Consider the following 27,142-nt stretch of genomic DNA (forward strand, 5'->3'; position numbering starts at 1 on the left):
AATCTGAATTTCATCAGAAAACACAAGAAAAGGGAGACATTACAAGTAACAACTCTACAAATTCTGTCGCCCGAATTTTCATAATGGCAGCATCAACTTCATCTTGAGGTCTCACAGGATGGCAAGCCTTGCCAACTAAAGATCCTATTAAACGGACAGTCCCTTTGTCTTATTCAACTTAATATATCTCCTTGTTTCAGTCTAACAGTTCACTCTGAGGCACTGCTGGAAATCTTTGGGTTACAAAAGTGCATCACAGAGAATAGAAAATTCCCCCCTCACCTTGTAAACGGGACAGCTTCTAAGCTGCAAGTGACATGCTTCCGTCTGAGCAACTACATCTGGTACCTTAAAAGCCCACACTGAGAGTGTTGGTGACAACTCAGTGTCTTCTCATACTAGGAACCTCAAGCGTCACCTCAAGGTCTTATGCTGGTACAGTCATTCTCAAATTCAAGGTGTCCATGCGGTGAGAAAAACTCACAAAGTCTTGTGATAGTGGATGTCTTCCTGTTTCCTTAACTTTCATTATGCCTGGGTGCATGCCACTCAGATTCAAGGCTCATTTTATAATGTTTCACTTTAATCTGGGATCTTGTTCTAAAGACTACTGCAGACACAGGAAAATTCCCACTATATACTGTATGTAGCATATTTTGTGTGACACCCCTTAGTTACGTATTTATTCTCTGGAGTTTCCTCCTCTTCTCCAAGTCCACTACAGTGAATGTCAACCTACTTCTAAGGTCTTGTTTCTCAAAACGTGTTGGACTCAACTCGAGTCTCCTTATACTGGAAATCATATTTGTCAATTCAAGGCCTTATAATGAGGCACATGTTGAGGTCCCAATATGCTGCAAATTGACCCTTTAAACTCAAGATCTTGTCATACTGAAGTGTCTCCTGCCAGTCACATTTTCTCATAACAGGAGTCTTATGCCTTAGCTCATGACTAAATTATATGGTGCCTCCCTAAAGGTCTCACTATACTAAACGTCAAGCTGGAAATCCCTTGCTATAGTCAAAATCTTCCCTCATATCAATGTCCTAAATACAGAGTTTCTCTGCTTACTTGAACCTCCTCTCATCGTAAAGATTTTCCTGAAGAGCTGCCTGCCAAAACCACTTCTCTCACCCCCACCTTTACCTGGACGTGTTGTTGAAGCAAGAATCGGGCCGTACAGACTCCAGATCACTCATCATGTGCCACTCGTTGATGCAGATCCGATCAGATTCAATGTTTGCTTCATAAATCTTTGCCCAGTCCAGGCTGCATCCGCCAGGTACTAAGCCCTTAATGGAGGCTGACTGACAGGTCTTGTGTAGAACTTGAAGGACTGACCTGGACAATGCAGAAATGTATGACTGTGAAACATGTCACATATGCGATTTGTGAGAATAAAATGGACCACAAGTGGGCAAAAGGATTACCACATGGTTTGCACAGAAATCGGCTTGAAGATGAGAGTCTGTCCAGAAGTGGTGACACTGAAGCCCCTGTGGAGAGGAAGAAACTATGAGGCTTCTTAATAGAAAAAAAAAAAAAAAAGACACATGCATATACGCATACAAACACAGACTGACCCATCGCCGTCCAAGTAGACCTGGGTGTCACTCCAGATGGGCAGGACCAGGCCAATGGTGCAAATGTCCCTAAAAGAGAGACAAACACAATTTTATGTCTTGAAGGTGACATTTGTGAAATGTGCAAGTGTGTTCCAATGTAAGGTGAATCCACTGAATGAACTGAATGAAAGGCAGCCACAACCTATCTAGTGCTCTTCACTGAAGACAAACATGGATGAGAGTACTGGCTAGTGTTGTGTTCCAGTATTAAAAAATGTTTACCTAACTACTCAAATTTTTTTCCAACATCACTAACCACCATTAAAGCTAAACTTAGTACCAGAACCTTGTATTCATACCCCACCAAAAAACCACCCACCTTTCGAACAAGTATGTGTGTATCAGCACACCTGAAACTTCAATGGTGCTCCCACCCCACTCTGCATTATGATATGCGAGTATCTATATGCTTGAGACACCAAGAGGGAAAGCTTCATTAAGAATTCATGTGCCTTGGATGGACCCTGGCAGAACTGGGGTAGAGTGTGGCAACTGGGTTTCCACAGAGTGCAGGTGAACCGTACAGCAAGAATGCGAGCAGTCTAGGGTGACAAAGCAGCTTGGAGTCGGGGGAGTAAGAGTTGTTTTCCGTTATTTGCTTTAGGATCATTTTGGTACTGAGGTACGATACTCGAGTACTGTATTGACATTAGTACTGACCCAACACTAGCACTAACTTAAACAAGGGCCGACAGGGAAGTGCTTAGGGTAAAATGTGGATTATTATCTACCTTGGTGGTGCAATGTATCATGCTCTCTATTAAATATGGCATACAAGTCCCATATTGGTAATGACCCCCTCTACTTAAGCATTCATCCTTTGGATTTTCACCCTTTTCTCTTGGTTTTCCTTCTGGGAGTGTCACACTCTGTTTGAGGTCTCACTACATTAAATGTATACTGGACACAATTAAAAGTGAGGACTGATTAACTCTTAACACCTGTCACAAGTTGTTCACTTTCCGGGACCAAAACCTGGCGCTTTTGTTCACAGTCCAACAGTGGACCAGAAGACTGAAGTAGCTAATCTACACAAGTCATGGGTGCCTCAGATCAGATTAAGGTGGTTTGATAGACAATGGAGGATTCTTACTGACACCACCCACCCCTGTCTAGGAAGCAGGTGGCCTCATGGTCATCACTCAATATTCTCAATTAGTCTATTTTTTTCTTGATGAATTTAGTGACTTGCTCTTTCTTAATTACTACAAATCTAATACTAGTGGTGGTAGTTTGAGGGGTTTCAACAGATTGTTTTGGTCACAGAAACGTGAATGGTTAAAAGAGCTGTGGAGTCGGTAGATAAATCCTTCGACTCCAACACCTTAGTTTCTGGTACTTCTGACTCCGACTCCTCTGTATTTAATATGCTAATGTATTTTCCATGTTGACTGAAGGAAGGCAACATACACGTCGTTATTTAACCACAGAACTACTGGTTAGGAAACCGACTCTCTACCATATTGGTCAGTTTAAACAAAAGACAAGAACCCCCGAACACACATCAGGCCATAGACGCCTACATCATTACACTTGTTTACCCTCAAATGAACTTGTTAAACACATTATATAAGTCGGGATCTGATTTTATGATCGATTTTTCAGGTTTCAAGACCCGACTTATACCAAAAAGAATACTTCCTGACTCCAAGTCCTAGAAGTAAATCAAACAAATCAAATCTCTTAAATAGTTTGAAAAAAAAAAAATCAAATCAGTAAAGTGAACTGCAATGTCCATCATTACTACAAACACAAAGATTACTTCTCTTTGTCTGGAAAGTCCATGCCGAGCAAGATGTTCTCATCCTCATTTGCGCTTGTGGTCACGATGACTAGATACCGAATTCGATCCAGCTGCACTGACTCCAGACGCACAGCCTGCAATGACACAAGGTGGCAGGTTATGAGAGTTCACCACAAGTCCCTCCATCAATTCCCTGATCCTTCCCAGCCACTCACCAGTCGGATTTGATCTTCTGGCCGTAACAGCTCCAGCATTGACTGCAGGTGGCGCTGCTGGGAACCCGAGCTCTTTGATCTCATCAGGGAGAGCAAAGTGGGAGAGACATCGCGGTGGTCCACATCCTCATTATCCTGCAGGAGGAGAGCTGCCCCTTTCACTAGGACAAAACTCTCCCTGAGTGAAAAACCACAAAGTAAAGGAGAAGTGAGGGGCAAACATGATAAGCATCACCTGCCAAACCCTCCAAAGACACTTTCCACATTCACACTTACACCTCCACTTGTCTTGGTCAGCGTTTCTAATTACCACCCCAACCCCAGAACCCCCCCCCCCCCCCCACACACACACATCATCAGTTTAGAATTAAAGACATCCATTTCCTCCAAAAGCTAGGCATAATAGTCCTGCTCCACTGAACACCAGGGGTTGGAAACAAGCTGCGGTAACTGATAAGAAAAAAGGAAAGACTTAAAAAAAAGTGAAGTGTCACTTGCCTTTTTTGCAATCTTCCTCTTTTTGGAGGTTCTTCATCCTGAAATGACAGAAAAGTATAATTAAGAGCTTGTGGATCTGTAGCTTTAAGTATCTTCATCTATCCAGTAAGTAGCAGCAAGTCCGTGAAGGGGCACACTCAACACCATCCTAATCCAAATCCTGCAAAATTCAAAGCGGTAGGTCCAGGATGTTGGGGATCAGGGAACTTTATAATGACAGCTCCAAGGTTCTTATACCCAGTGGACTTTGGCATGCCCGGCAGTCCTCATGGAAATCATCGTGTCCCAATCAGCTTTTAAAATGTACCAAGCATGCGCATCACCTTCTGGGATCATCACAGGTAAGCAACATCACCCTAGGGGGGAGAGGGTGTTGTCACTAAACGTTATCTCTTTTCTCACCTGCAGTGCCAAGAAAACACCCACTGAAGGCATCGGAGTCCACCTCCTTTGGTCAGAGCCCCATAAGAGTAAATGCCCCAAAGGGAAAGAGAAGTCTCAATCTGGACCTAAAATTCATAGAGGACAGAGATCTCACTCAAGACCTTCTCTACCAAGCTACTGATTCAAACAGTCAAGAAGGCCAACTTTATTTCTGTTGCTACTGTGGTTTTTCTTTTCCATTGAGCACCCATTTTCTTTGATAGTAATCAAATTAGGATTAAAAAGGGGCAACCCGACTGGCACCCCAACATTTTCATGGAGTCCTTCTGGATCCTTCCACCTGTCCCTACCAAAAAGGAATTTATTTCATGGATGTTGCTTCACTCTATAGACCACCAGATCATCTTCATTTTCTGCATGAGAAAGAAATTTGTGCACATATTTACCCATTCAGGATTTTGAATGTGAACTCTTATGCTGTAACAAAACACTTCCAATGTCAAAATAAACCATTTTCTGTGGATATTTCACTGAAGAAGAGCAGCTCAAAAGTCAAGTGTGTGCATTAGTATTAAAGTGCTACACATTCATACTGTGCCAGGAACCCTTTTGCGTATGCATGTATGTCCCAGTTTTGCACATCATTCACGACCGATTTGTCCCCATTCTTTACGGAGATCCTCTTGGTTGGAAGGATGGCGTCTCTGGACAGCAGTTTTCAAATTGTGTCACAGATTCTCAACAGGGTTAAGATCAGGGCTTTGACTTGGCCATTCCAAAACATTCACCTTTCTGTTTTAGAGCCATTCCAGTGTCATGTTGAAAGACAAATCTTTTCCCAAGCAGTAGGTTCTTAACAGACTGGAACAAGTTTTTCTGTAATATTGTGTGGTATGTAAGCTCATCCATCTGACAAAACTCCCAGTCCCAGCACATGAAAAGCATCCCCATAGCATGATGCTGCCACTCCAATATTTATGGTGTTTCTTGAGATCTGGGCAGTGTTGGTTTTAAGACACAAACACATCTTTGACGTTTGGCCACAAAGTTCTATTTTGGTCTCATCTGACCATAAAACCTTTTCCCACATCTTAACTGGGTCTTTCTCATGCTTTGTAGCAAATGCCATACATGCTTTTATGTGGCCCTTCTTAAGGAATGACTTCTTCCTTGCTACCCTCCCACAAACACCTGCTTTATGGAGAGCTATTGAAATTGTGGACCCTCTGCACCTTCACTTCCAGTTTCACCCTAAGAGCTTTACAGAATTCAAAGAGGGACGGGTGCATTTTCAGTCGCCTAACCCACCAGTTGACGTCTTGCTCTGACGTTTAGTTTTCAGTGAGATTGTTGGTGCTGTGATGAACCTTCCACTTTTTGATGATGGATCCAACATTGCTTAATGGGACATTCCTACTCTTCGATATCTTTTTGCAGCCATCTCCTGATGACATTTGTTTCTCACATCAGCAGAATGCTCCTTTTGTCTTCATTTTTGCAGTGATTGTCCAACAAAGACTAAGGCCCTCACAAAGGTGGCTTTTTATATCCAGAGAGACAGAAAGGACTCACGAGTAGTACCTAATTATGTGTAATTATGACCGTCACCTCTGTGTTGTTTGTGATTCATTTGTCACTTTTGTTTAACCTGGAGCTTCCAAAGCACAGAGTTTTAAATACTTATGCAAACACTAACTTTGGAGTTTTTCTTGTTTAGTTAAATATTTACAGAAAATTGTTTATTTGGAAATGTACTGTTACAGCGTAAGAGTTTACATTCAAAATGTTGATTGGATAAATATGTGGACAAATCTTTCGTCATGCAGAAAAATTAAGATGACTTTCAAGGGGATTCAATACTTTTTGCATGACATGGTACACCCCAAACATACACCCCTCCCCCCTACACACACACACACATAGAGAAGTCAAAATATTATGATCACTCCCATATTAAGCAAATATCATCGACAACCTCATAAGAACTGCACATGTCAAGGACAGGGATATAAAGTGCCTTCAGAAAGTATTCGGACCCCTGCACTTTTTCAATATTTTGTTATTTTGCAGCCTTGAGCAAAAATCATTTAAATGAATTTGTCCCCCTTGCCCAGCAACACTCAATACTCCAGAATGACAAAGAAAGGGAAAACAAGAATTTAGAAACTTTTGCAAATTTATTAAAACTAAAAAAAGAGAACTATCACATCCATACAAGTATTCAGACCCTCTGCTATGCCAGCTGAACTCAATCTCAATGAAAATCCGTAAAACAGGATGCACCTGAGACTAGTGATGGGCCGCTCGATACAGTAATCCCTCGCTACTTTGCGGTTCACTTTTCGCGGATTTTATATGTAAGCATATCTAAATATATAACGCGGATTTTTCGCTGCTTCTGCGGACAATGGGTATTTTTACTTGCTTCCTCAGTTGGTTTGCCCAGTTGATTTCATACAAGAGATGCTATTGGCGGATGGCTGAGAAGCTACCCAATCAGAGCATGCAGTTAAGTTCCTGTGTGCTGCTGATTGGCTCAGCGACGGAGTGCTGCATTAACCAGGAAGTCTCATCTCACTCATTCAGCATTAACGTGCTACTGCTTCAGGGGCTGTGTCCAAGCGCCAACAGAAGATGCAAATGATTGCAGAAAAGGTAAAAGTTTTGGATATGTTGAAGGAAGGGAACAGCTACACCGCTGCAGGACACCATTACAGCATCAATGAGTCCACGAATCTTTTTATTTAAAAAGGAGGAAAAGCATATAAGATCTACGGCCGCAGTGTCCTTTAACCAGGGTGCAAAACAAGTTGCAAGTGGACGTGATAAGGCAGTAGTCTGGATGGAATCTGCTTTAGGAATCTTTGCAACAAGGTCGACGACGTCATGACCGCCTACAAGCTGCTACGTGTACTTCGCTATACAGTAAGTGTAAACTTATCTACCGATTTCATATTGCTTAGCAGTTGTCCCCGTTATTAATAGAGTAAAGGGTGGGTTGTAAACAATACAGGGAGGGTTTAAAAACGTCCAAATACACGTTAAATAATTAAATAAATATGGTGTCCCTAGTTCGCGGAAATTCAGTTATCTCCCGCGATAAGTGAGGGATTACTGTACTCAAGTTTTGACACTGTGTCGGCTTGCTTCAAATGCGCCCGTCACGTGATTTTGAGGCACGCTAGCGTAATGACGTCATTGATATCCGCGCAGTCAGCCGTCAATTTGGTCACTTACTAGTCTGCTAAAGTGCTTTGGCTCAAAGCGTAAAAGCAGTTGTCCGTGCTACAGCGATAAGGTGCGCTAACCCCAGTTCAAATCCTAATTGGGGCTCGCATATGTTGAAATAAGGATTTTGTATAAAACAGTTAAGTAGTACTTGTCTGTAAGTTAACAAATATATTTTGGAGACATTATGAACGATTTACATGGGGCACCTTTTTCCTTGGTGTGGAATCGTGTCCACCTAGAATCTGTAACAAATTAATGAGCATATTTTGCATAAGGTAGCACGTATTACAACAATCCAGAATCTATTCTACCCCACGTCAATCATATCAGAGAGGCTAAGAAACGCTTCACTAAAGCCGACGTGGTCATTACACCAGTATATGTGCAAGACACTCCTCATTAAACATTTTTACTATTCAGTGAATCCCAGATCTGTAACTAATTTGTATTATTGATTTCCAAAAAGCAATGTGAGTAAAAGCGTGTGCTGCATAACTAATCACAACTGTCTTTAAAACAGAATCAACGCCATCAGCAGTGCCTTCAGCAATTTTAGGAAAGCCTCTGGATTTCTGCGTTAACGAGACAAAAAGTTGTAAAGAAACTTTGCGAATTAATCCAGAGGTGAACATAAAGATCACTCAAGTACTGACAAGAAGGAGCAGCTGGATAAGCACATCTGGAGCCAAACTTTCAAAAAAGCACCTGACTTTGTCAGCAACATCCTTTCCTTCTGAATGCATCTTATCAAAGGCTGTGCTGCTTGGGGGGGGTGTTGGTAAATAAGTAATTTTCCGAACTGCAACACAACAGAGTAAATCATTGATGTAAATAGAATTATTGAAAGACTAAGCTTTTGTCGTTTCTGTATTCTTAAACCATCTTCGACTTCCACAATCCCCACAGTCAGTCACATTTAACGTTCCCTGCTCCTTACCTGTCTTGTTACCCAAAGCATCAACACTCAGTTTCATTCAAGGCTTTACCGTCCTTCCTTTCATAAACATAAAATAAGACACGCATTTCCTCTACATACGTGTCCAATAATAATAGTAAACTGGCAAGAATGAGAAAAAGCACAAGATGGGAATATTCATGACAAGAGCCTCGGCATCAGGGTGAGAATGTGCCTTGTCACCCATTACGTGAGCTCGTCTGCCACCCTTCAGTTGCACTGGCACACGTTACACTCGGGGTGGAATGCAATGGAGAATACCGACACCTTCAGAAGTGGAATAAATCGACTGTATAAGTAGAACATTTCAGATAAACTATGAATTTTGTTAATCATAAACAATGCAACATAACGATTATATGTGGTGTTACTTTTTATTTATGCTCACCAAACGTTACATATCTACAAGGGAAATAAATGAACATGGGTAATATGTTTATAATCATTCTCACTAAAATACACTGTCAAAATATATTAATGAGCAAATTGAGACACACTGGCCTTTAGGAAATATCAAAAAGCGTGTGCACTGTCATTTAGGACAGAATGCATTGTTAACGTGATACACTCTCTACTGACGCGATGTCACAAAAAAAAAAAGAAACAGCACAGTCCATGCAAACTCATATCCTCCTTGATTTTTGACCTTATGATTAATTGTCAATATCAAATCAATAAAGTCATTTTAAGAAGATGACAAGTCTGCTATAGTTAGTTCAATTAACGCTCCTTTTAAAAAGTTTGCTTATACAGAATATAAAACAGAATCTCAATGATACGGGACTCGCGAGTAGTAACGAATAATATGCGACAATGAGAAATTATAATTACTAATAACGGGAACAAGTAAAAACTACGACTTCCTAAAACGGACACTGTAAATGTATAGGCATTTCAATAAATAATTTAGGAGACTTGTGTGTGCATTTCAATATCGATTTAAGAACTAGGTAGGCCACCTGAAGTACTATAAATGGTAGCTCAAGCAGCACTTAACAGTAAACAGTCTAACAGGACAATGACTGACTGAAACGAAGATGCTGCGCCGCTACAATAAAGGTTCACACTGTCATTCTGCACGTTTAGAAGGCACTGATTGGCTGAAACTGTTTATAGCGAATTGTCCCAAGTTGGAAGTGCCATATAGCGATCAGAAACAAAAAGACACATTTAGGCATGCTGGACAGTAGTTTGTTTTTCTACAATACAAATTCAGTACGATACCAGGGTCTCCAAACACACAAATATGAAGCTTATTACGTTTTACAGTGAAACTCTTTACATACAAAATATAATTAGGGACGCATGCCCCCTGCCCGACTATGGCGGCCCAATCTTCCCTCGATTTGCTCGCTATCCATCCAAGCTGAAAATATTGTTAAACGGAGGAAGTGAAAAAAAAAAAACCTTTCACAAGTGGAGGATCAACGACGCAAACCCCTGGTGTTGTTACTGAGAGACAGTTGCAATACCATTGAGCCACCTAATCGGGATAATTAACGAGCTCTGCACAACTGAACTACTACTACTGTTCTTACTGCGGCGGATGCAGAAATATGTTGTTTGACATATACACGTTAAATTGGTTTAATTGACACGAGAGTATCATTGTTGTATTCTCCTAATGAAGACGAAAAAATGTATATAGATGTATACTATATGACGTACGGTTTTGAACAAAATTAAGCTTTCCATAAAAAGGCTGCACGATTTACCTCATATTATGTATATAATTATATAAAAAACTTGATATATGACAATATATCTTTGACACTATGTATCAGGCAAAGGAAATCACAGCAATCCACAAGAACAATAATTAATTCTCAGCAACTACCTGAATTGTAGTTTAACTATATCAACTGAAGTGTGTAATGTCAATACGAATTATAAAATATAACTAGAGACTTACCGGTAAGTGTCAGATTGACTCTCAAAATATAGAGGTCAATGCCTTTGAGTGTGCTGAGGCTTCACAAAGATTCAGTAACCAGTGACCATGTCTGCTCAAGGCTTGGAAGCCCTACCATAATCCAATCTCAGTACTACTCATGTCTGCTCGAGGCTTTGAAGCCTGTTAACCCAGTGCGCATGTTCGAGGCATCGAAGCCCGTCATGATGCAATCTCAGTACTACACGTCTGCTCGAGGCTTCGAAGCCCGTCATGATGCAATCTCAGTCTGCAGGTCTGCTCAGTGCTTCTAACCAAGCTTGACGATTCCAGTGTGCATGTCTGCTTAGTGCTTCGAATCATTATTCATCGAGCTCTCGTTTGAAGTACATATGGCATCAACAGAGTTCAAAAACTCAGAATTCCCATTGAAATAGAATGTCTGTGGATTATCCATACATGTTAAATGATTGTGCCCGATAATACTTTGTGGCAAAAAATAAAATTATAAATTACACATCATACAAATGCCGACTTGTAGAATGCATAATGCTGCAAAGAAGAGCTTTAGTAATACGGGTGACAACACATCTCTCACTAGAATACTCTCATAAATATCCATTCTTCGCCTCATGCAATGTTTTCATGCAACACTGAACGCATGTCATATAGTATACATCTATATATAATTGTTTTTGTCTTCATTACATACATACATAAAAAACATGCATTATATACATCCACCCTGCTGAAAACATTAGTGGTGCAGCAGTAGCGTTGCCACTCCATAATAAAGCTTGCGTGGGTTCGGGTCCCACGTCCACCCATTGTGAATTGTGACCCAAAAGAGTCTGTTTTTCTTTTTTTCTTTCATTTAACAGCAAATTCCACTGTGGACCAAGAGCGAGCAAGGCGAGAACACTAGTAAAGATCTATCAAATGGAAATGGGCATCTTGTTTTATGTCTAACAAAAAAAAATATTTGAGTGATGATTTCAACTGTTATTGTAGTTGTTGATGGCGGGTTTAGCAGTTTAAATTTTTAAATATTTAATAAGGTGGAATGTGTTCTTACTTTGAGTGTTGGGGGGGTGGGGGGAGAGCTACACGGTAAATGTGTTAGTAACTGGGATTGCGCCTCTATAACTGGAAGATTGCTTAGGAATGATACAGACTGGACATCTGCATGTTTTAGGAAATGTTTTATTATTGCACTGTGCTGTGACTAAGACAACTTTTTACTGATCGCCTGTCCAGACCTTGAAGATGTGTTCACGAGGGAGGGATGCTGCTGTTAAAAGCAAATGCTTTTTCGTCAGCAGGTCCAGATGTGTTTATCCCACTACTTTTTGTTGTTGCCTCAGCACTCAAGAGGATCTTTAATACCGACCTTGATACGTGCAATGCTCACTTGATACATGCACTGGTCACCTTGGAGTATCTCGTGTGTGTCCGTGTGTCAGTGTGCCGGTGACTGATCAGTGCCGTGTCTCTCAGCCTCTCTGATGTGCTCCGGATTGACACCTTTGAATGTTTGGTGCAGCAGAGCAAATTCAACCTGATCTACCACAGTGGGTTTGTGATCGCCTTATTCAATGGATGGGTTCATGGATGTCAAATGGCGATGAACAGAAGATGAATTAATGTAAATACGTGAGCTGCCTTATGCAATTAGTCATCGCATTTTGATGGCGATTCTAAGTGGGGATGATTCCCGAACAGATGTCTTATGCGATCCTTCCACAGTATCTCTCAAAATTATTTAGTTCAAATTGGTTATAAAGATTTCACTCGAGATTATTTTTTTTAAATTATGAGGAGTCTTTAATTCGGATCGAACTCTGGCTAACACTACGCTCAGAATTTGAAAAGCAACCACCTTAGTTAATTGAGCCACTGACGGCGTCTTTTCTTCGTAGCGAACTCGTTACTATTGAGCTCCAAAAAATATTGTAAAATATTAATAAATGAAATATTTTAATACTTGATCGAATAATAAGATTTGTGATTTAAAGATTTCACCTTTTCTTTCTCAAATGTGCTTACCTATATCATGGCAAAGTACAGGGATAAACGTTTATTTTCTGTCTACTCCGTTTTAATTAAGTCAGAACAAAGAAAACATTTAATGCTATTAAATGTGATCTCAAGAAAAGATGAGGGTTAATTATAATACTAATAACAGGAGCGATTATAATGATACAGTGCAAAAGTAAACACTAATTGAAAGAGCTGGGAATCCATGAGTGAGGCGTCTTATTTTGTTTAACTCTTGCTATCGTATAGTGCATTCTGCCTGTCGGCGTTAGTTATATTTGTATTTTTTACACATCAGACATTAGAAGCTGCTGACAAACTCTTCTCTTCATTGTCAGTCTGTAGCTGCGACAAAATAAAAGCAATAAGAGTTGTAACAGACGTCATTGAAGTGGATCATAAGTTTGCGTAACGTTAATGAAAATGGCCAGGAGGTGTCCCTAGAGAGGTGAGTGTCAAATGCTTCGAAGCTTCAATACGATTTCCAACACAATTGCTTCAAACATATCGATGCTTCGTGAGGCTTCACTCCGCCCATCACTACCTGAGACAATCAATTATCAATCAATCTTTCTATACCTTGTTTGGATACCACCTGTGGTCAATTCAACTGACTGCACAAAACTAGGGAAGGCCCATCCTGGCCTATGGAAGGCCCAACAGCTAAGAGAACACCATGCCACGAGGTTGAAGGAAGTACGTGTAGAGCTTAGAGACAGGGTCATGTTGAGGCATAGATCTGGGGAAGGCTAAAAACGACTGTAAAGGTGGAAATCAGCACAGTGGCCTTTCGAAATTCTTAAATGGAAGAAATGTGGAACAACCTGAACTTTTCCTAGAGCTGGCCAAAGTTAGCAATCAAGGAAGCGGGACCTTGTTAAGAGATGTGACCAAGAATAAAATGGCGGAGATCTAGAGAGCCTGTGTGGAGATAGGAGAAACTTCCAGAAGGACACCCACCACTGTAACACTTTACCGATCTAGAAATCATGACAAAGTGGCCAGGCAGACGGCTCTCCTCAGTAAAGACACATGAAAGTCTGCTTGGAGTTCGCAAATCTAGTTACAGTTTGGTGCCGCTGTGAGCGGCAGCCTTTCCAGCAGCTCCATGTACGACTTTATATTTTTCTACCTTTTTCTCTATCTCGCTGGTCATTCCTACCACTTTCTTTTATGTGGACTCATTTCCTGGACACTTTTTATGTGAATTTCCCCTTGGGGATTAATAAAGTATCTATCTATCTATTTAAAAGACACCTAAAGGATTCCGAGACTGCGACCAACAAAATTCTCGAGTTGGAATGAAACCAAGATTGAACGGTTTCTTGGTTTTCACATCAGTCATGTCCTGTCTGAAGTAAACCAGGCACAACTCACCACCTGCAGAATACCATTTCAACAGTGAACCATGGTGGTGGAAGCATCATGCTGTGCGAGCTTCTTTTTCGGCAGCAGGGACTGGGAACTTGACAGGGTTGAGGGAAAGCTGAACAGAGCAAAGTTCACAGATATCCAGAGTGCTCAGCATCTCAGATTGGGCTGAAGCTTCACCTTAAAACATGACAATAAACCCAAATACAAAGCAACAACAACACAGGAGTGACTTAGGGACAACTCTGAGAATGCTCTTAAATTCCCCAGCCAGACATGAACCCAATCGAACATCTCTACACAGACCTGAAGATACGTGTCCACCGATGGTCTTCATCCAACCTGACAAGGATGTGCAGAAAATAATGGCAGAAAAATCCACCAACTCCAGATACTGTATGTAAAGATTATGTCATCAGACCCAAGACGACTTAAGGCTGGAATTGCAGCCAAAGGGGCTTCAGTGGAGTACGGTGTCTGAATACTTGTGTCAATGGAATAGTTCAGCTGCGTTTTATTTTTAGTAACTCTGCAAAAAGGCCTACACTTCAGATTTTGTTTTATGAGGTCTTGAGAGAAGGGGTTTGAGATACTTTCTGAAGGCACTATATAACAATATGGGATCCAATTTGGGGTGGTGCTGCCACTGTCAGAACAGACTTGGGCTCTTGGGCTTTACAAGAGTTCCATGAGATTGAACGAACAGATATCTGTTAGGGCACATTGGTGGCACAGTGGCAGGGAGACCAGGGCTCAAGAGCTGGGGGTTTCCTGCTTGGGACTTGCATGTTCTCCCCATGTCAGTGTGAGCTGCCTTCCATAAGCCCAAACACATACATGTTAGGTAGCTTAGCGTTACTGCATTGGACCCCGATATATATATATATATATATATATATATATATTATATATACATACATACATACATACATACATACATACATACATATTATATATATACACACATATACATACACACACACAGTGGGTACAGAAAGTATTCAGACCCCCTTCAATTTTTCACTCTGTCATATTGCAGCCATATGCTAAAATCATTTAAAATTAATTTTTTCCCTCATTAATGTACACACAGCACCCCATATTGACAGACAAAAAAAAGAATTTTTGAAATTGTTGCAGATTTATTAAAAAAGAAAAACTGAAATATCACATGGTCCTAAGTATTCAGACCCTTTGCTCAGTATTTAGTAGAAGCACCCTTTTGAGCTAATACAGCCATGAGTCTTCTTGGGAAAGATGCAACAAGTTTTTCACACCTGGATTTGGGGATCCTCTGCCATTCCTCCTTGCAGATCCTCTCCAGTTCTGTCAGGTTGGATGGTAAACGTTGGTGGACAGCCATTTTTAGGTCTCTCCAGAGATGCTCAATTGGGTTTAAGTCAGGGCTCTGGCTGGGCCATTCAAGAACAGTCACAGAGTTGTTGTGAAGCCACTCCTTTGTTATTTTAGCTGTGTGCTTAGGGTCATTGTCTTGTTGGAAGGTAAACCTTCGGCCCAGTCTGAGGTCCTTAGCACTCTGGAGAAGGTTTTTGTCCAGGATATCCCTGTACTTGGCCTCATTCATCTTTCCCTCGATTGCAACCAGTCGTCCTGTCCCTGCAGCTGAAAAACACCCCCACAGCATGATGCTGCCTACCGCCATGCTTCACTGTGGGGACTGTATTGGACAAGTGATGAGCAGTGCCTGGTTGTCTCCACACATATCACTTAGAATTAAGGCCAAAAAGTTCTATCTTGGTCTCATCAGACCAGAGAATCTTATTTCTCACCATCTCAGAGTCCTTCAGGTGTCTTTTAGCAAACTCCATGCGGGCTGTCATGTGTCTTGTACTGAGGTATGTGTGGAGACAACCAGGCACTGCTCATCACTTGTCCAATACAGTCCCCACAGTGAAGCATGGCGGTGGCAGCATCATGCTGTGGGGGTGTTTTTCAGCTGCAGGGACAGGACGACTGGTTGCAATCGAGGGAAAGATGAATGAGGCCAAGTAAAGAGATATCCTGGACAAAAACCTTCTCCAGAGTGCTAAGGACCTCAGACTGGGCCGAAGGTTTACCTTCCAACAAGACAATGACCCTAAGCACACAGCTAAAATAACGAAGGAGTGGCTTCACAACAACTCTGTGACTGTTCTTGAATGGCCCAGCCAGAGCCCTGACTTAAACCCAATTGAGCATCTCTGGAGAGACCTAAAAATGGCTGTCCACCAACGTTTACCATCCAACCTGACAGAACTGGAGAGGATCTGCAAGGAGGAATGGCAGAGGATCCCCAAATCCAGGTGTGAAAAACTTGTTGCATCTTTCCCAAGAAGACTCATGGCTGTATTAGCTCAAAAGGGTGCTTCTACTAAATACTGAGCAAAGGGTCTGAATACTTAGGACCATGTGATATTTCAGTTTTTCTTTTTTAATAAATCTGCAACAATTTCAAAAATTCTTTTTTTTGTCTGTCAATATGGGGTGCTGTGTGTACATTAATGAGGAAAAAAATTAATTTAAATGATTTTAGCAAATGGCTACAATATGACAAAGACTGAAAAATTGAAGGGGGTCTGAATACTTTCCGTACCCACTGTATATATGTGTGTGTGTGTTTACCCTGTGAGGGGCAGGTGCTCTGTCCACAGGTTGCTCCTGTTTGTGCCCAACTTTCGTTGGGATAAGCATGATTTAGCACTGGATAAGCAGGTTTAGAGAATGAACAGTTGAAAGGACTACTGTTATTAATCAAACTTTATCATATTTAGTGTCTTTTGTAGTAAACACTGGCACAAAGGAAAAAAAAGATCATAAAAAGCCAGAGATCAACAACAGGCCAATATAAGCTTATTCAAATGATAAATTGTCAATTATTCACATCACAAGTATCGTGCAGTGCGCCGTTCCTGGTTATCTAGAACGTGAACACACTTGACTTGAGCATTCCTAGTTTTCATCCTCTGTACATTTATCATTTGTTTGCTCAGAGGTTGATGCGCTTGCCGTTTCCTGAGCAGCTCTTCTTTTCTCCACCCTAGTGGCCCGCTTCTTCTCTTCGGCATCTTTTCGCGTTAAAACGGATTAAGTCAGTGTTTGTGTTGCAATTACTTAGTACGTTTTCTTTCATTTTTCACTTAAGCTGGCACTTAAGTCTTCAATCTGCCTCAAGAATGATTTAAGATATGAAGAGGTAGGGGAAGTGACAGCGAAGGTGGTAGGGATGAGAATGCCGTCCTGCTGGCTGCTGCCGAGGGTTGATTCTTTAATAAAAATAGAGGAATAGCCTTGGAGATCAATCATCACCCCGAAAGTGAATAGTAGACGTCACGTAGTATACGTGTACCAAATTTCAGGTCAATAGGTCAAACAGTTTGCGAGCTACAGGTGATTTAAAATCCTGGACAGACAAACGGACAGCATATTAGGTAAAAGGAGACAGATGAAACGTAACACCATATTCTACATTATTACTACATATATTAAGTAGCAAAGGTGTCCAACACCACTACTACTTGGGTTAAAAGGTAATTGCCCCCTTACTCTCTGAAATAGCTGACCAAAGTTAACTGATAATTGGACTCGGCTGACTGAAATAACCAAAACACTGTATGGACCCTCACCATGACAGTGAAGTCTTAATCACAAGGTTTTTGAGAAGAATACAAGGCTCAAATCAAAAGAAACACCAAAAGAGATGAAGGAACAAAGTGCTGTGCAAACTTAGTATGGCTCTGGAGCTCCACTGCATCACAGTAAATGCAAATATCTTCAAATAAAACATTTGGAACAGGAAAGTCTGGCCTGCCAAAATTACCCCAGGGACACAGCAATGACTCATTCAAGATGCCAGAAGAACATCCAGAGAACTGCAGGCCTCTCTAACCTCAGCTAAAAATCAAGGCTCACAACTCCACAAGTAAAAAAAAATGGGATACATGGGAGAGTAGCAAAGAGGAAACCCCTGCTACTCAACAGTAACATCAGTGCTTGTCTCGCACCTGCAAATAATCACCTAGAAGCTTCTTGGAATCCTTTTAAATGGACAAACAACTAAGAAGTAGAACTCTCTGCATGAGAAAGGGTCCACTATGTCTGGTGTTCAACAGCAAGAACATCGGCCCTGCAATAAAAGGGAGATAAGAACTGTGATGGTGTGAAGAAGCTTTGCAGCCTCAAAACCTGAAAGACTGGCCATTACTTAAAGGAACCATGAATTCTACGTTTTACTAGAATATCCTTAAGGAGAATGTTCGGTCATCTGTCTGTGACCTGAAGATGAAATGTAACTGTGGTAGGCAGCAGGACAACAATCCAAAACAAAAAAAAGGAAGTCAAAAAACTGAATGAAGAAACAAAAATCAAGTTTTGGAATGGCCTGGTCAGACAGACAGACAGACACTGTACAGACTTTACAGACAAATGAGGAACCATTTCCACCCCCACCAATGTGTAGCACCCGCCTGGATGATGCAACTACAGACATTCTTACCACACATTAGCTATGAGGTGGTGAATGGGTGAAAGAGCTAGTTAGGCAATTGAGACAGGGGGATGACTAGCGGGCCAGAATGACCAGGCCGAGGTGGGTAATTTAGCCTGGACATCGAGGTATACCCTACTCATTTTGGAAGAGGCCCAGGGATCTTTTATGGCCACAGAGAGGCAGGAACTTGGTTTTAGATCTCATTCAAAGAACAGGCCCAAATTCTCACAGCATGGTGTCCCTGATGCTGCACTGGGGCATTGGGGTACACGCACAGACCACAGGGTAAGCACCCACTGATACATAGCCTTACCAACACTGAGGTTCACTGCAATCCCCTTTCTCATCATATTGCACTTTGTTTAAAGGTCTGATGCAATTCATTGTGTAAAATACGCAAAAACAGAGGATATTGAGAAGGTGCACATATTTTTTCACAACCCTATTGTTTAATTGGTGGCTATAATGTTTTTCTGAGGGACTGATGCACTGTCCAGTGTTGAATCTTGTGCCCTGTGCTACCAGCATGGTTACCAATGAACAAGTGGCTATCAGATCAATAATATGCCATCTCATAATCTATCCCACCCAATCCAGGCCTGAATAAGATGGGTGGGACAGAGCACAAGGCATAAAAATGTCCATGACATTGATCTTTTGTGATAGTATGGCTCCCTAAGTATACAGTGATCCCTCCTCGATTGCAGGGGTTGTGTTCCAGAACCCTAGAAATCATATGTTTATATGGTTATTTTTATATTGTCACGCTTGGGTCACAGATTTGCACAGAAACACAGGAGGTTGTAGAAAGACAGGAACTTTATTCAAACACTGCAAACAAACATTTGTCTCTTTTTCAGTTTAAAGTTTAAACTGCGCTCCATGACAAGACAGAGATGACAGTTCCGTCTCACAATTAAAAGAATGCAAACATATCTTCCTCTTCAAAGGAGTGGGCGTCAGGAGCAGAGAGAGAGAGAGAGAGAGAGAGAGAGAGAGAGAGAGAAGCAAACAATCAAAAATCAATAGGTGCTGTTCGAGCTTTTAAGTATGCGAAGCACAGTGCGTGAAGCATGTCGTTTGACAAAGCGGCTGCAAGGAAGCCCAGCAAGGAAGGGAGCAATGTGAAGGTAGTCTTTCAGCATTTTTTAGACGAGCGTCCGTATCCTCTAGGGCAGTGGTCCCCAACCTTTTTGACAGCAAGGACCACTTTATTAGATGAAAATTTTTCCACAGACTGTTTGGGGGGGGGGTTCAGTTTTATACATAATTTACTTAACAATTACTATTATTATTAAGTTATTAAGCAGTTCGCATATGTTTGCAACCCAAGATTTTTCTTCTTTTTTTGCATATAACAGATAACAGACATATACTTTACATTTGCCATTCCTACAGATTGCACATCACAAACAATAACACTGCTATCTTTTTTTCGTGTCTGCCAATTCTATAGGAGGGTGACAATGAGTTAAATTTCAATGGATGTTTTTCAAATGTTGACAAGCAATAAGCAAAAGGTATCACTGAAAACCACCGAAAACAAAAACAGTACCAGGAAAGTTCGAAGAAAGATTTTCTTTTTTTTACAATGTTTCTGTTTGGGGATCGTTGTGCAAACGTGCACAACTGAGCTGCGACCACAGATCTAACTGCTCTGTGGATGATTCGTTCAAGCATTTCAAGGTCACTTCGTTGTAATGAAAGCATCTGCTGAATGTACTTCGTAGTAACGCGATTTCTATAGACTTGTGTCATATGAGGAAACTGTCGGGACCATAAAAATACTTTGTTGTAATACTCTCTCACCTCGGTCTCTCTCCTCTCTCTGCACTGCTGCAAAGCCTCGCCCGGCAAGCGTTCTGAAAAGTCTGAGCGAGTCTCCGTAGCCGGCAGTTCTCTCGCGGGCCGGCTGTGGCCCGGTAGTGGGCCGCGGACCAGGGGTTGGGGACCCCTGCTCTAGGGGAGCGAACAGTCCCCCTGCTCACACCCCCTCCGTCAGAAGCAGAGAATGTCAGAGCAAGAGTGAGAGAGAGAGAGAGAAAAGCAAACAATCAAAAATCAATAGGACTGTTTGAGCTTTTAAGTATGTGAAGCGCCGTGCGGGAAGCATATCGCGTAACAAAGCAACCACAAGGAAGGGAGCAATGTGAAGGTAGTCTTTCAGCATTTTTTGAGGAGCGGCCGTATCCTCTAGGGGTGCGAACAGCCCCAGTGCTCACAATATATTTGAGGAGTTTTATTTAATACTTAATACATGCTCTGATTGGGTAGCTTCTCAGCCATCTGCCAATAGCGTCCCTTGTATGAAAACAACTGGGCAAACCAACTAAGGAAGCATGTACCAGAAATTTAAAGACCCATTGTCCACTGAAACCCACGAACCAGCGAAAAATCTGCGATATATATTTAAATATGCTTACATATAAAATCCGCGATAGAGTGAAGCCGAAAAAGTCGAAGCGCGATATAGCGAGGGATTACTGTAATCAATTTTGCAGCTTGCTACTCTTGGAAGTCTAGAATTTGACCTTTTCTGCATATTTTCTAATAATCTCTACATGGTCCCAGCTGCTCCTGCATGGAGTTTGCATGTTCTCCTTTATGTATGTGTAAGATTCCTCAATGTGATGAAGTCTGCTCCTATAGTCCAAAGCCATTCAAGTTAGGCAGATTATTCCTCCATCCTTCCATTTTCTAAACTCATTTAGGGACTGGGATAGGCTGCAGCAGCCCCATGACCCTGCTCAGAAAATAACTGGATTTAGAAACGACTGGATATCCTAGTGGCACAAAGGTTACAGGACTACATCACGATTTGAATGATCTGTGTGGAGTTTGCATGTTCTCCTTATGTCTACTGTTTCCACCCTCCCACATCCCAATCATATGTTAAAAATTACTCCATTAAACTGACCTGCTGCCAAAGCACATTCCCAATGGTGAGGTCTATCCAGGGTTGGTTCCCAGAAACTCTACCTTAGAACATAAACTGGTTTGGAAAAAAAGATTAAATTTATACAAAAGGCAGAGTTTTTATATAATTCAATTATATAATTCAATTTCTTGCTCCACTAGCCCCCCGTGTAGATTTTGTGTTCTCCCACATGCAAAAGTCAAGCAGCCCAAATTATAGCGAGACATTAGAGTGCATAGAGTGATGTGTGATATGCCAGGGTTCAGGACTTGTTCCTGCCTCATACCAGATGCCTACCAGTGACCCTCTACTAGAACAAGCACTTCCAGGTAACTGACGAATAGATACAATCAACCTTGTGGAAGACATACCGGGACATTGTAGCTATTAGCTAAACAAACAAGCTTGATGGCATGCATGTTCTTAACCTAAGAGCAACACCAGATGTGGCAGCCACATGCCATTGGGCATCTTCCTCAGACACCCATCTCTGGGTTTCCTTCTTGTGAATTTCCCCTTGGTGATTAATAAAGTATCTATCTTCTTCCTTCTCAGACCTCGGAAGGCTCGTCTTCCTTTCTACCACAGGAGATTTTCTGCTCCTTCCTATTCTGTTTGAGCCGGTTGGTCTGGTCATGAGAGACATCTTTTTGTCTCATCCACCTCTTGGTTCCACAGGCCCTGGACTTTCAACTCCTCACTACAGAACTTGCACAACTTGCCTGGTGAAGCAAGCAATGCAGTTGGCAGACTTGGTGCCACAGACAGGAGGACAGAGCTACAGGGACGGCGTAAGATGAAACGTCTAGCTGATCTCATTCCTGCCTGCCATGCCACCCCATGCTCTGAAGAACAGCAGCATTTCCCTTTTGTGCAAGGCGGCTACACCTTCTCGGCACAACAAGTTGGGACATGGCTGACGAGCAAAAAAAAAAAAAAAAAAAAAAAAAAAAAAGGTGCCACTGCAGCTTCAGGCCTCAGCTTGTCTTGCCTCCTTTTTGAAACCCCTCGCTGCTTGGAATTCAACTTCCCCCTCTACTAGTGCAACACTCTGGAGTTCCCACATTAGACAAAAAAGAAACCCACCATAAAGTCACATCTGCGAGGCTGAACAAATGTAGACCGAAGTATTTCAAACATGTCAGTCACGCACACCTCTCACTTGCTTCTCCACACTCGGCCCCCCTGTCCTCAGATGCCCCTGGTGTCAAAGAGCAGAGACTGGGCTCACCGTGGAGCTGATGGGACCCAACATTAGGGTTAGAAAGTGGACACCACAAAGGCTCTCATGGGCACCAGAAAGCGGGTCACCAAACAAAAATATTCCAATTTTGTGCCACACCATAGGCCATCTTCACCAGGTCTTGGTAACCAAAAAGGTGCCAGCAGGCAGTTTGTTCACATTGCAATGTGGTTAATGCCCCCCTAGTGCCCATCCCCCACCTCATCTTGGGGTGCCACCAGAGCACCTTTTCTCACTCGCTATCAGCAGTCAAGATGGAGTCAGCCAGGAGACCTTTTAGCGGCTGTACTTTGGAACAAGGGTAGTGCTAACAAGACAGGCTGGGCTCGCTCATGGGATCAGGGGACTAAAAAAGTGCCACCGAATAGACCTCAGGGCACTAAGACGGCACCAGCCAGTAAGCCTCAGGGCACTAAGACAGCACCAGCCAATAGGCCTCAAGGCACTAAGACGGCACCAGCCAGTAAGCCTCAGGGCACTAAGACGGCACCACCCAATAGGCCTTCCCAACTGGGTTGGTGCACAGTCTATCTGGTAGCACCACTGCAGCCCATTAAAACTAGTGAGGACAAGCCTTTGGGCAGCACTAAAAGACAAGGCGAGGATGACTTTGAAATGGCAGAAACCTCAGTAATCCTGCTGCAAGGCGATTATGGGTGGTGTCACTCTTATAGATCATCTTCAGCATGTCTTGAGGTGCCACAGGAGTGCATGGTCATCAGGAGACGAGGTTGTACCATCCAGACAGGATCTCTTTAGCATGTCTTGCAACTGTGGGGGATGAGGAGCATGCCAAGAGAAATGCCACCCTTACCTTATCATAGGAGGACCGTGGGTGGTGCCATCCAAAAGATCACCCTCCCCAAGGTGTCTCTAGCGACATGCCCAACGTCTGTGACTGTCATCCTAAAGCCTGATATGTGCACTCACTTGTTAAAAAGAATATAAAATATTCAAGGATCTTTAAAAACCAAAAATATGATTGAATGCCAACAATGCAACAAAGAAGAATAAAAGATGGCACGGCACAGAACACAAAAGATTCCCCAAGCCATGACTGTAATACTCTCCTACTGAAACGGCTCCACTCCCAAAGAATACAACCAGTAAAAACCAGTCAACCAGAACAGTTTAATCAACTGTGACCAGCAAAAGGCATCCAGAGCAGAGCACAAGAAAACATGGTGGGCACTCAAGTCTTAGCCAATGGAAGGGCAAATAACTGGCAGATTATGGTGTCCAATATGACCAAGCGATCATCGTGAACCTAGTCTGACTGCCATGGTGCCACATTTACTCTGCAACAGAGATGCACCGCCCCAGACCCTGCTGCCCAATGCTCGAGCTGGCACAGACCATATCTCACTAAAGAGACAGGACTTCTCATGCACTATCAATTGTTTCACTGTAGTGCAGCCCACAGCTCGTTGACCACCCAAGCCGCCCATTTGACACTCCTATACATACACGGTTGTCTTCCCACAAGCACCCACCCTAAAGAGCCATGACAACCGAACTACAAAGACGACTTAACTGGGAACCGACTTGTTCCCAGTTAAAAGGAAACGATTTCTCCTCGGCACACACTGGTTGAGACTGGTTCCTAGTGGTGGAAATAAAAAAAAAAAAAAAAAAAAAAACCAACAACAACAAAAAACAACTTCAGCAGCAGAGATGATTCTCCAACAGCGAGAGGACCAGTACTCCCAGTATCCATTCAATTTATGGAAAAGGAGACTACCAGTAAAGAGATAAAAGTCAATCACCACAAGCACAACAGTACGGAGAGGACTGTTCTGCCAGTGCAGATAGGCATCAGCTAACTTTTAAGCCAGACCCCAGTTACAATCAGTACACAAATGAGCATCCCAGTATTCCCACTAGACTACATTGGTTTCCAGTGGTTGTTTGGCAGATAGAGGAGTTTTCCTGTGCTACAGGCTAGTTTCAGGCAGCCAGTCCAGTTCAAAGAACCAGGGCAACCATTTCCAAATACTTTCCAAGACAACAAGAACCAATTCTCCCAGCAGGAACCCTCTCACTCCATCCAGGCTGGCTCAGTCTGATCTGCTCCACACACTGCAGGTAGCCATTCCAGTTGGTAATGCCAGTGCATTCTGGATGTCGGTAAACACAGTTGGGCTCCCCGTTAAGAATAAAAAAAAAATAAAATAAATAAAACAAAACACTCCTCCAACAAACCGGTTTCAGGCCAGCCGTCTAGTTAAGCCCGTTTCCCAGCTGCCACTTGGAGATTTGCTTACAGATCAGAAACAGTCAAAAACCACTTCACCCAGGGAAGGTTGACATCACGATGAGGATCGACCCCCAAACCCAATGCACATTTTATCTCTATCTACCTCAAACCAGCTGTTTCCCCCAGTATGGAATTCACACCGACTCACAATATGCTGTTTTATATGCTATGGCGGAGTGGTGGCAATCAGAAGGTTGCCGGTTTGAATCCCATAAATGCCAATAGGGACTCTGCTCTGTTGGGCCCTGAGCAAGGCCCTTAACCTGCAATTGCTGAGCGCTTTGAGTAGTGAGAAAAGCTCTATATAAATGCAAAGAATTATTATTGTTATTATTTTCTCAGGGTATTCAGGATCCCAATAAACAGACCTGAGCCTCCAGCCCCGAGTTTAAGGTGGAGGGAAGTGCTTCCAAGTAGCTTCACAGTAAACAACCAAATCTCCTGGGTTGGTTGATATCACAATGAGGGTCTTGTCCCCCATTCATGCAAACCCCTTCCCTACACCTCAAATAAAACTGGTTTCCAGAATGGACACAACTCCAGTTCTGACTGGTTCATTTCACCAGTGCCTCTTCAGAAGGAGGAACTACTCCTCCATCAGTGGCCACACATTAGACCTGACTGGTTTGAGGTCGCATGTTCAGTTCGTAACAGTTGTCTTTGACTGCATTCTGGATCCCACTAAACAGAAGATAGATAGATAGATAGATAGATAGATAGATAGATAGATAGATAGATAGATAGATAGATAGAGATGTTAAAGGCACTATATGATATGTTTTATTTATCCCAAGGGGAAATTCACATACTCCAGCAGCAGCATACTGATAAAAAAAATATTACATTAAAGACTGATAACAATGCAGGTAAAAAAAGACTAACTTCGTATAATGTTAAAAGCCCAACAGTGCAGGCTCCCAGTTGTGGATAGTGATAAATTGCTGCCAGGAAGCCCAGTCCAGTTACGACTGGTTCTTAGTGGCCACTTGCAGATTTACCTATTGCTAGCTAGCCCACCCCAACTCACATCAAACCAAGTAGATCACAATATGGAGAGGATTCCAGTCCAGACTGGTTCACGGTAAACACTACATGGTCTCCCCAGTAACTCCTCCACCAGTGGGCACACATCAAACCAGGTAGCCAGTTGAGTTAATAACAGCTGTTTCCTAGTGCATTTTTCATCCCAATAAGCAGACCAGAACAGCCCAGTTCAGGAAAAATGATAACTGGACTGGCTTTCTGGATCCAGTTTAAGAGTGGTTCCCAGCAGCCTCATGCATAATTACCTACACCTAGCCAGCTTACTTCAGAGTACAGCTTCCCAGTTCATGTGCCCTGGGTGATGTTAGGAGCAAGGCCAGTTCACACATACAGACCAAAGCAACTGGTTCCCAGTACAGAGGTGTCTCCAGGTAGCCACTCCAGCTGAGACTGGTTCTCGGTAAAGCGCCTCAGAAGACTGAAGTCACTCAAACTCCCCACCCCCAGCGACCACACACACCACACGAAACGGCTAACCGGTGGGGACTTGGCTGGACACCCCGCTACTGCCAGGTCCCCCTCACCTCCCAGACGAGGCCGACAGAGCGCCACACTGACCTGCACGACGGGACTGGGCGACGAGCTCCCGGACGGGGAGCGCTGCAGGGTGACTAAGGCCATCTGGAAAAGCCAAGCGGAACGGTGAGTAACTTCTTGCTGGGGTCTGGAGGAGCGGCGGGACTCAGGTGAGCTTCATGGCCGAGCCGAGTCGGGACGGACTGGGTGGGTGGTACGGAGCGGTTTAGGGAGCTCCGAGGGTTCGACTTTCTTGTCACGAACGAACGAGGCACTGTGCGAAGTCTCCGCAGTTTGTCTTAAAAAAAAAAAAGTTCAGTTCCGACTTTCTCGGAGGGGAGGAGTGAGTCTCAAACCAGGAAGGGAAAAAAACGAAAAAAAAACAAACTTCAGTCAAGAAAGACAGCCAAGGAGGGCGCTCTTAAAGGAACCGCGGCCGGAATTATCAGCTGCGCGGCACGTCGCCCATTCCATTCCAAAGTGCGCACGCGGGTGGCGATGTGACCAGCGAAACTCCGCGGCTCCCGCTGAGCGCGACTTGGGTCAAGCGCACCCCGCCCTGCCAGTCGCTTTTACACAATCAGCACAGCAACTCCCGCGCTCAAGGCGGGAAGTAAACTTGTGGACAGCGCAGCAGGCGGGAGTTTAAAGTTCCGAAGTCACTGGACGGATGGACGCGCGCTCGAAGGGAAAGACGCGCAGACTCCGCACAGGCATCATGCTGGAA

The 27,142-nt window shown here is 42.9% G+C and overlaps 1 protein-coding gene across 1 annotated transcript in view; it reads right to left on the reverse strand.

The window, feature by feature from the left end:
• si:ch211-203d1.3 (protein phosphatase Slingshot homolog 1) overlaps positions 1 to 26,920 on the reverse strand; it is a 41,456-nt gene extending 14,536 nt beyond the window's left edge. Inside the window, exons 1-7 of the mRNA XM_028812281.2 lie at positions 26,458 to 26,920; positions 4,080 to 4,121; positions 3,586 to 3,759; positions 3,389 to 3,504; positions 1,585 to 1,653; positions 1,432 to 1,497; positions 1,148 to 1,342 (exon numbers count right to left, since the gene is read on the reverse strand). Of these exons, the coding sequence (XP_028668114.2) occupies positions 1,148 to 1,342; positions 1,432 to 1,497; positions 1,585 to 1,653; positions 3,389 to 3,504; positions 3,586 to 3,759; positions 4,080 to 4,121; positions 26,458 to 26,520 (725 nt within the window). The 5' untranslated portion in view covers positions 26,521 to 26,920. The remainder of the gene's footprint in view (positions 1 to 1,147; positions 1,343 to 1,431; positions 1,498 to 1,584; positions 1,654 to 3,388; positions 3,505 to 3,585; positions 3,760 to 4,079; positions 4,122 to 26,457) is intronic.
• Between the last annotated feature and the right edge of the window lie 222 nt (positions 26,921 to 27,142).

The sequence above is a fragment of the Erpetoichthys calabaricus genome, chromosome 10, assembly GCF_900747795.2.
Source record: "Erpetoichthys calabaricus chromosome 10, fErpCal1.3, whole genome shotgun sequence".
Classification (NCBI taxonomy): Eukaryota; Metazoa; Chordata; class Cladistia; order Polypteriformes; family Polypteridae; genus Erpetoichthys; species Erpetoichthys calabaricus.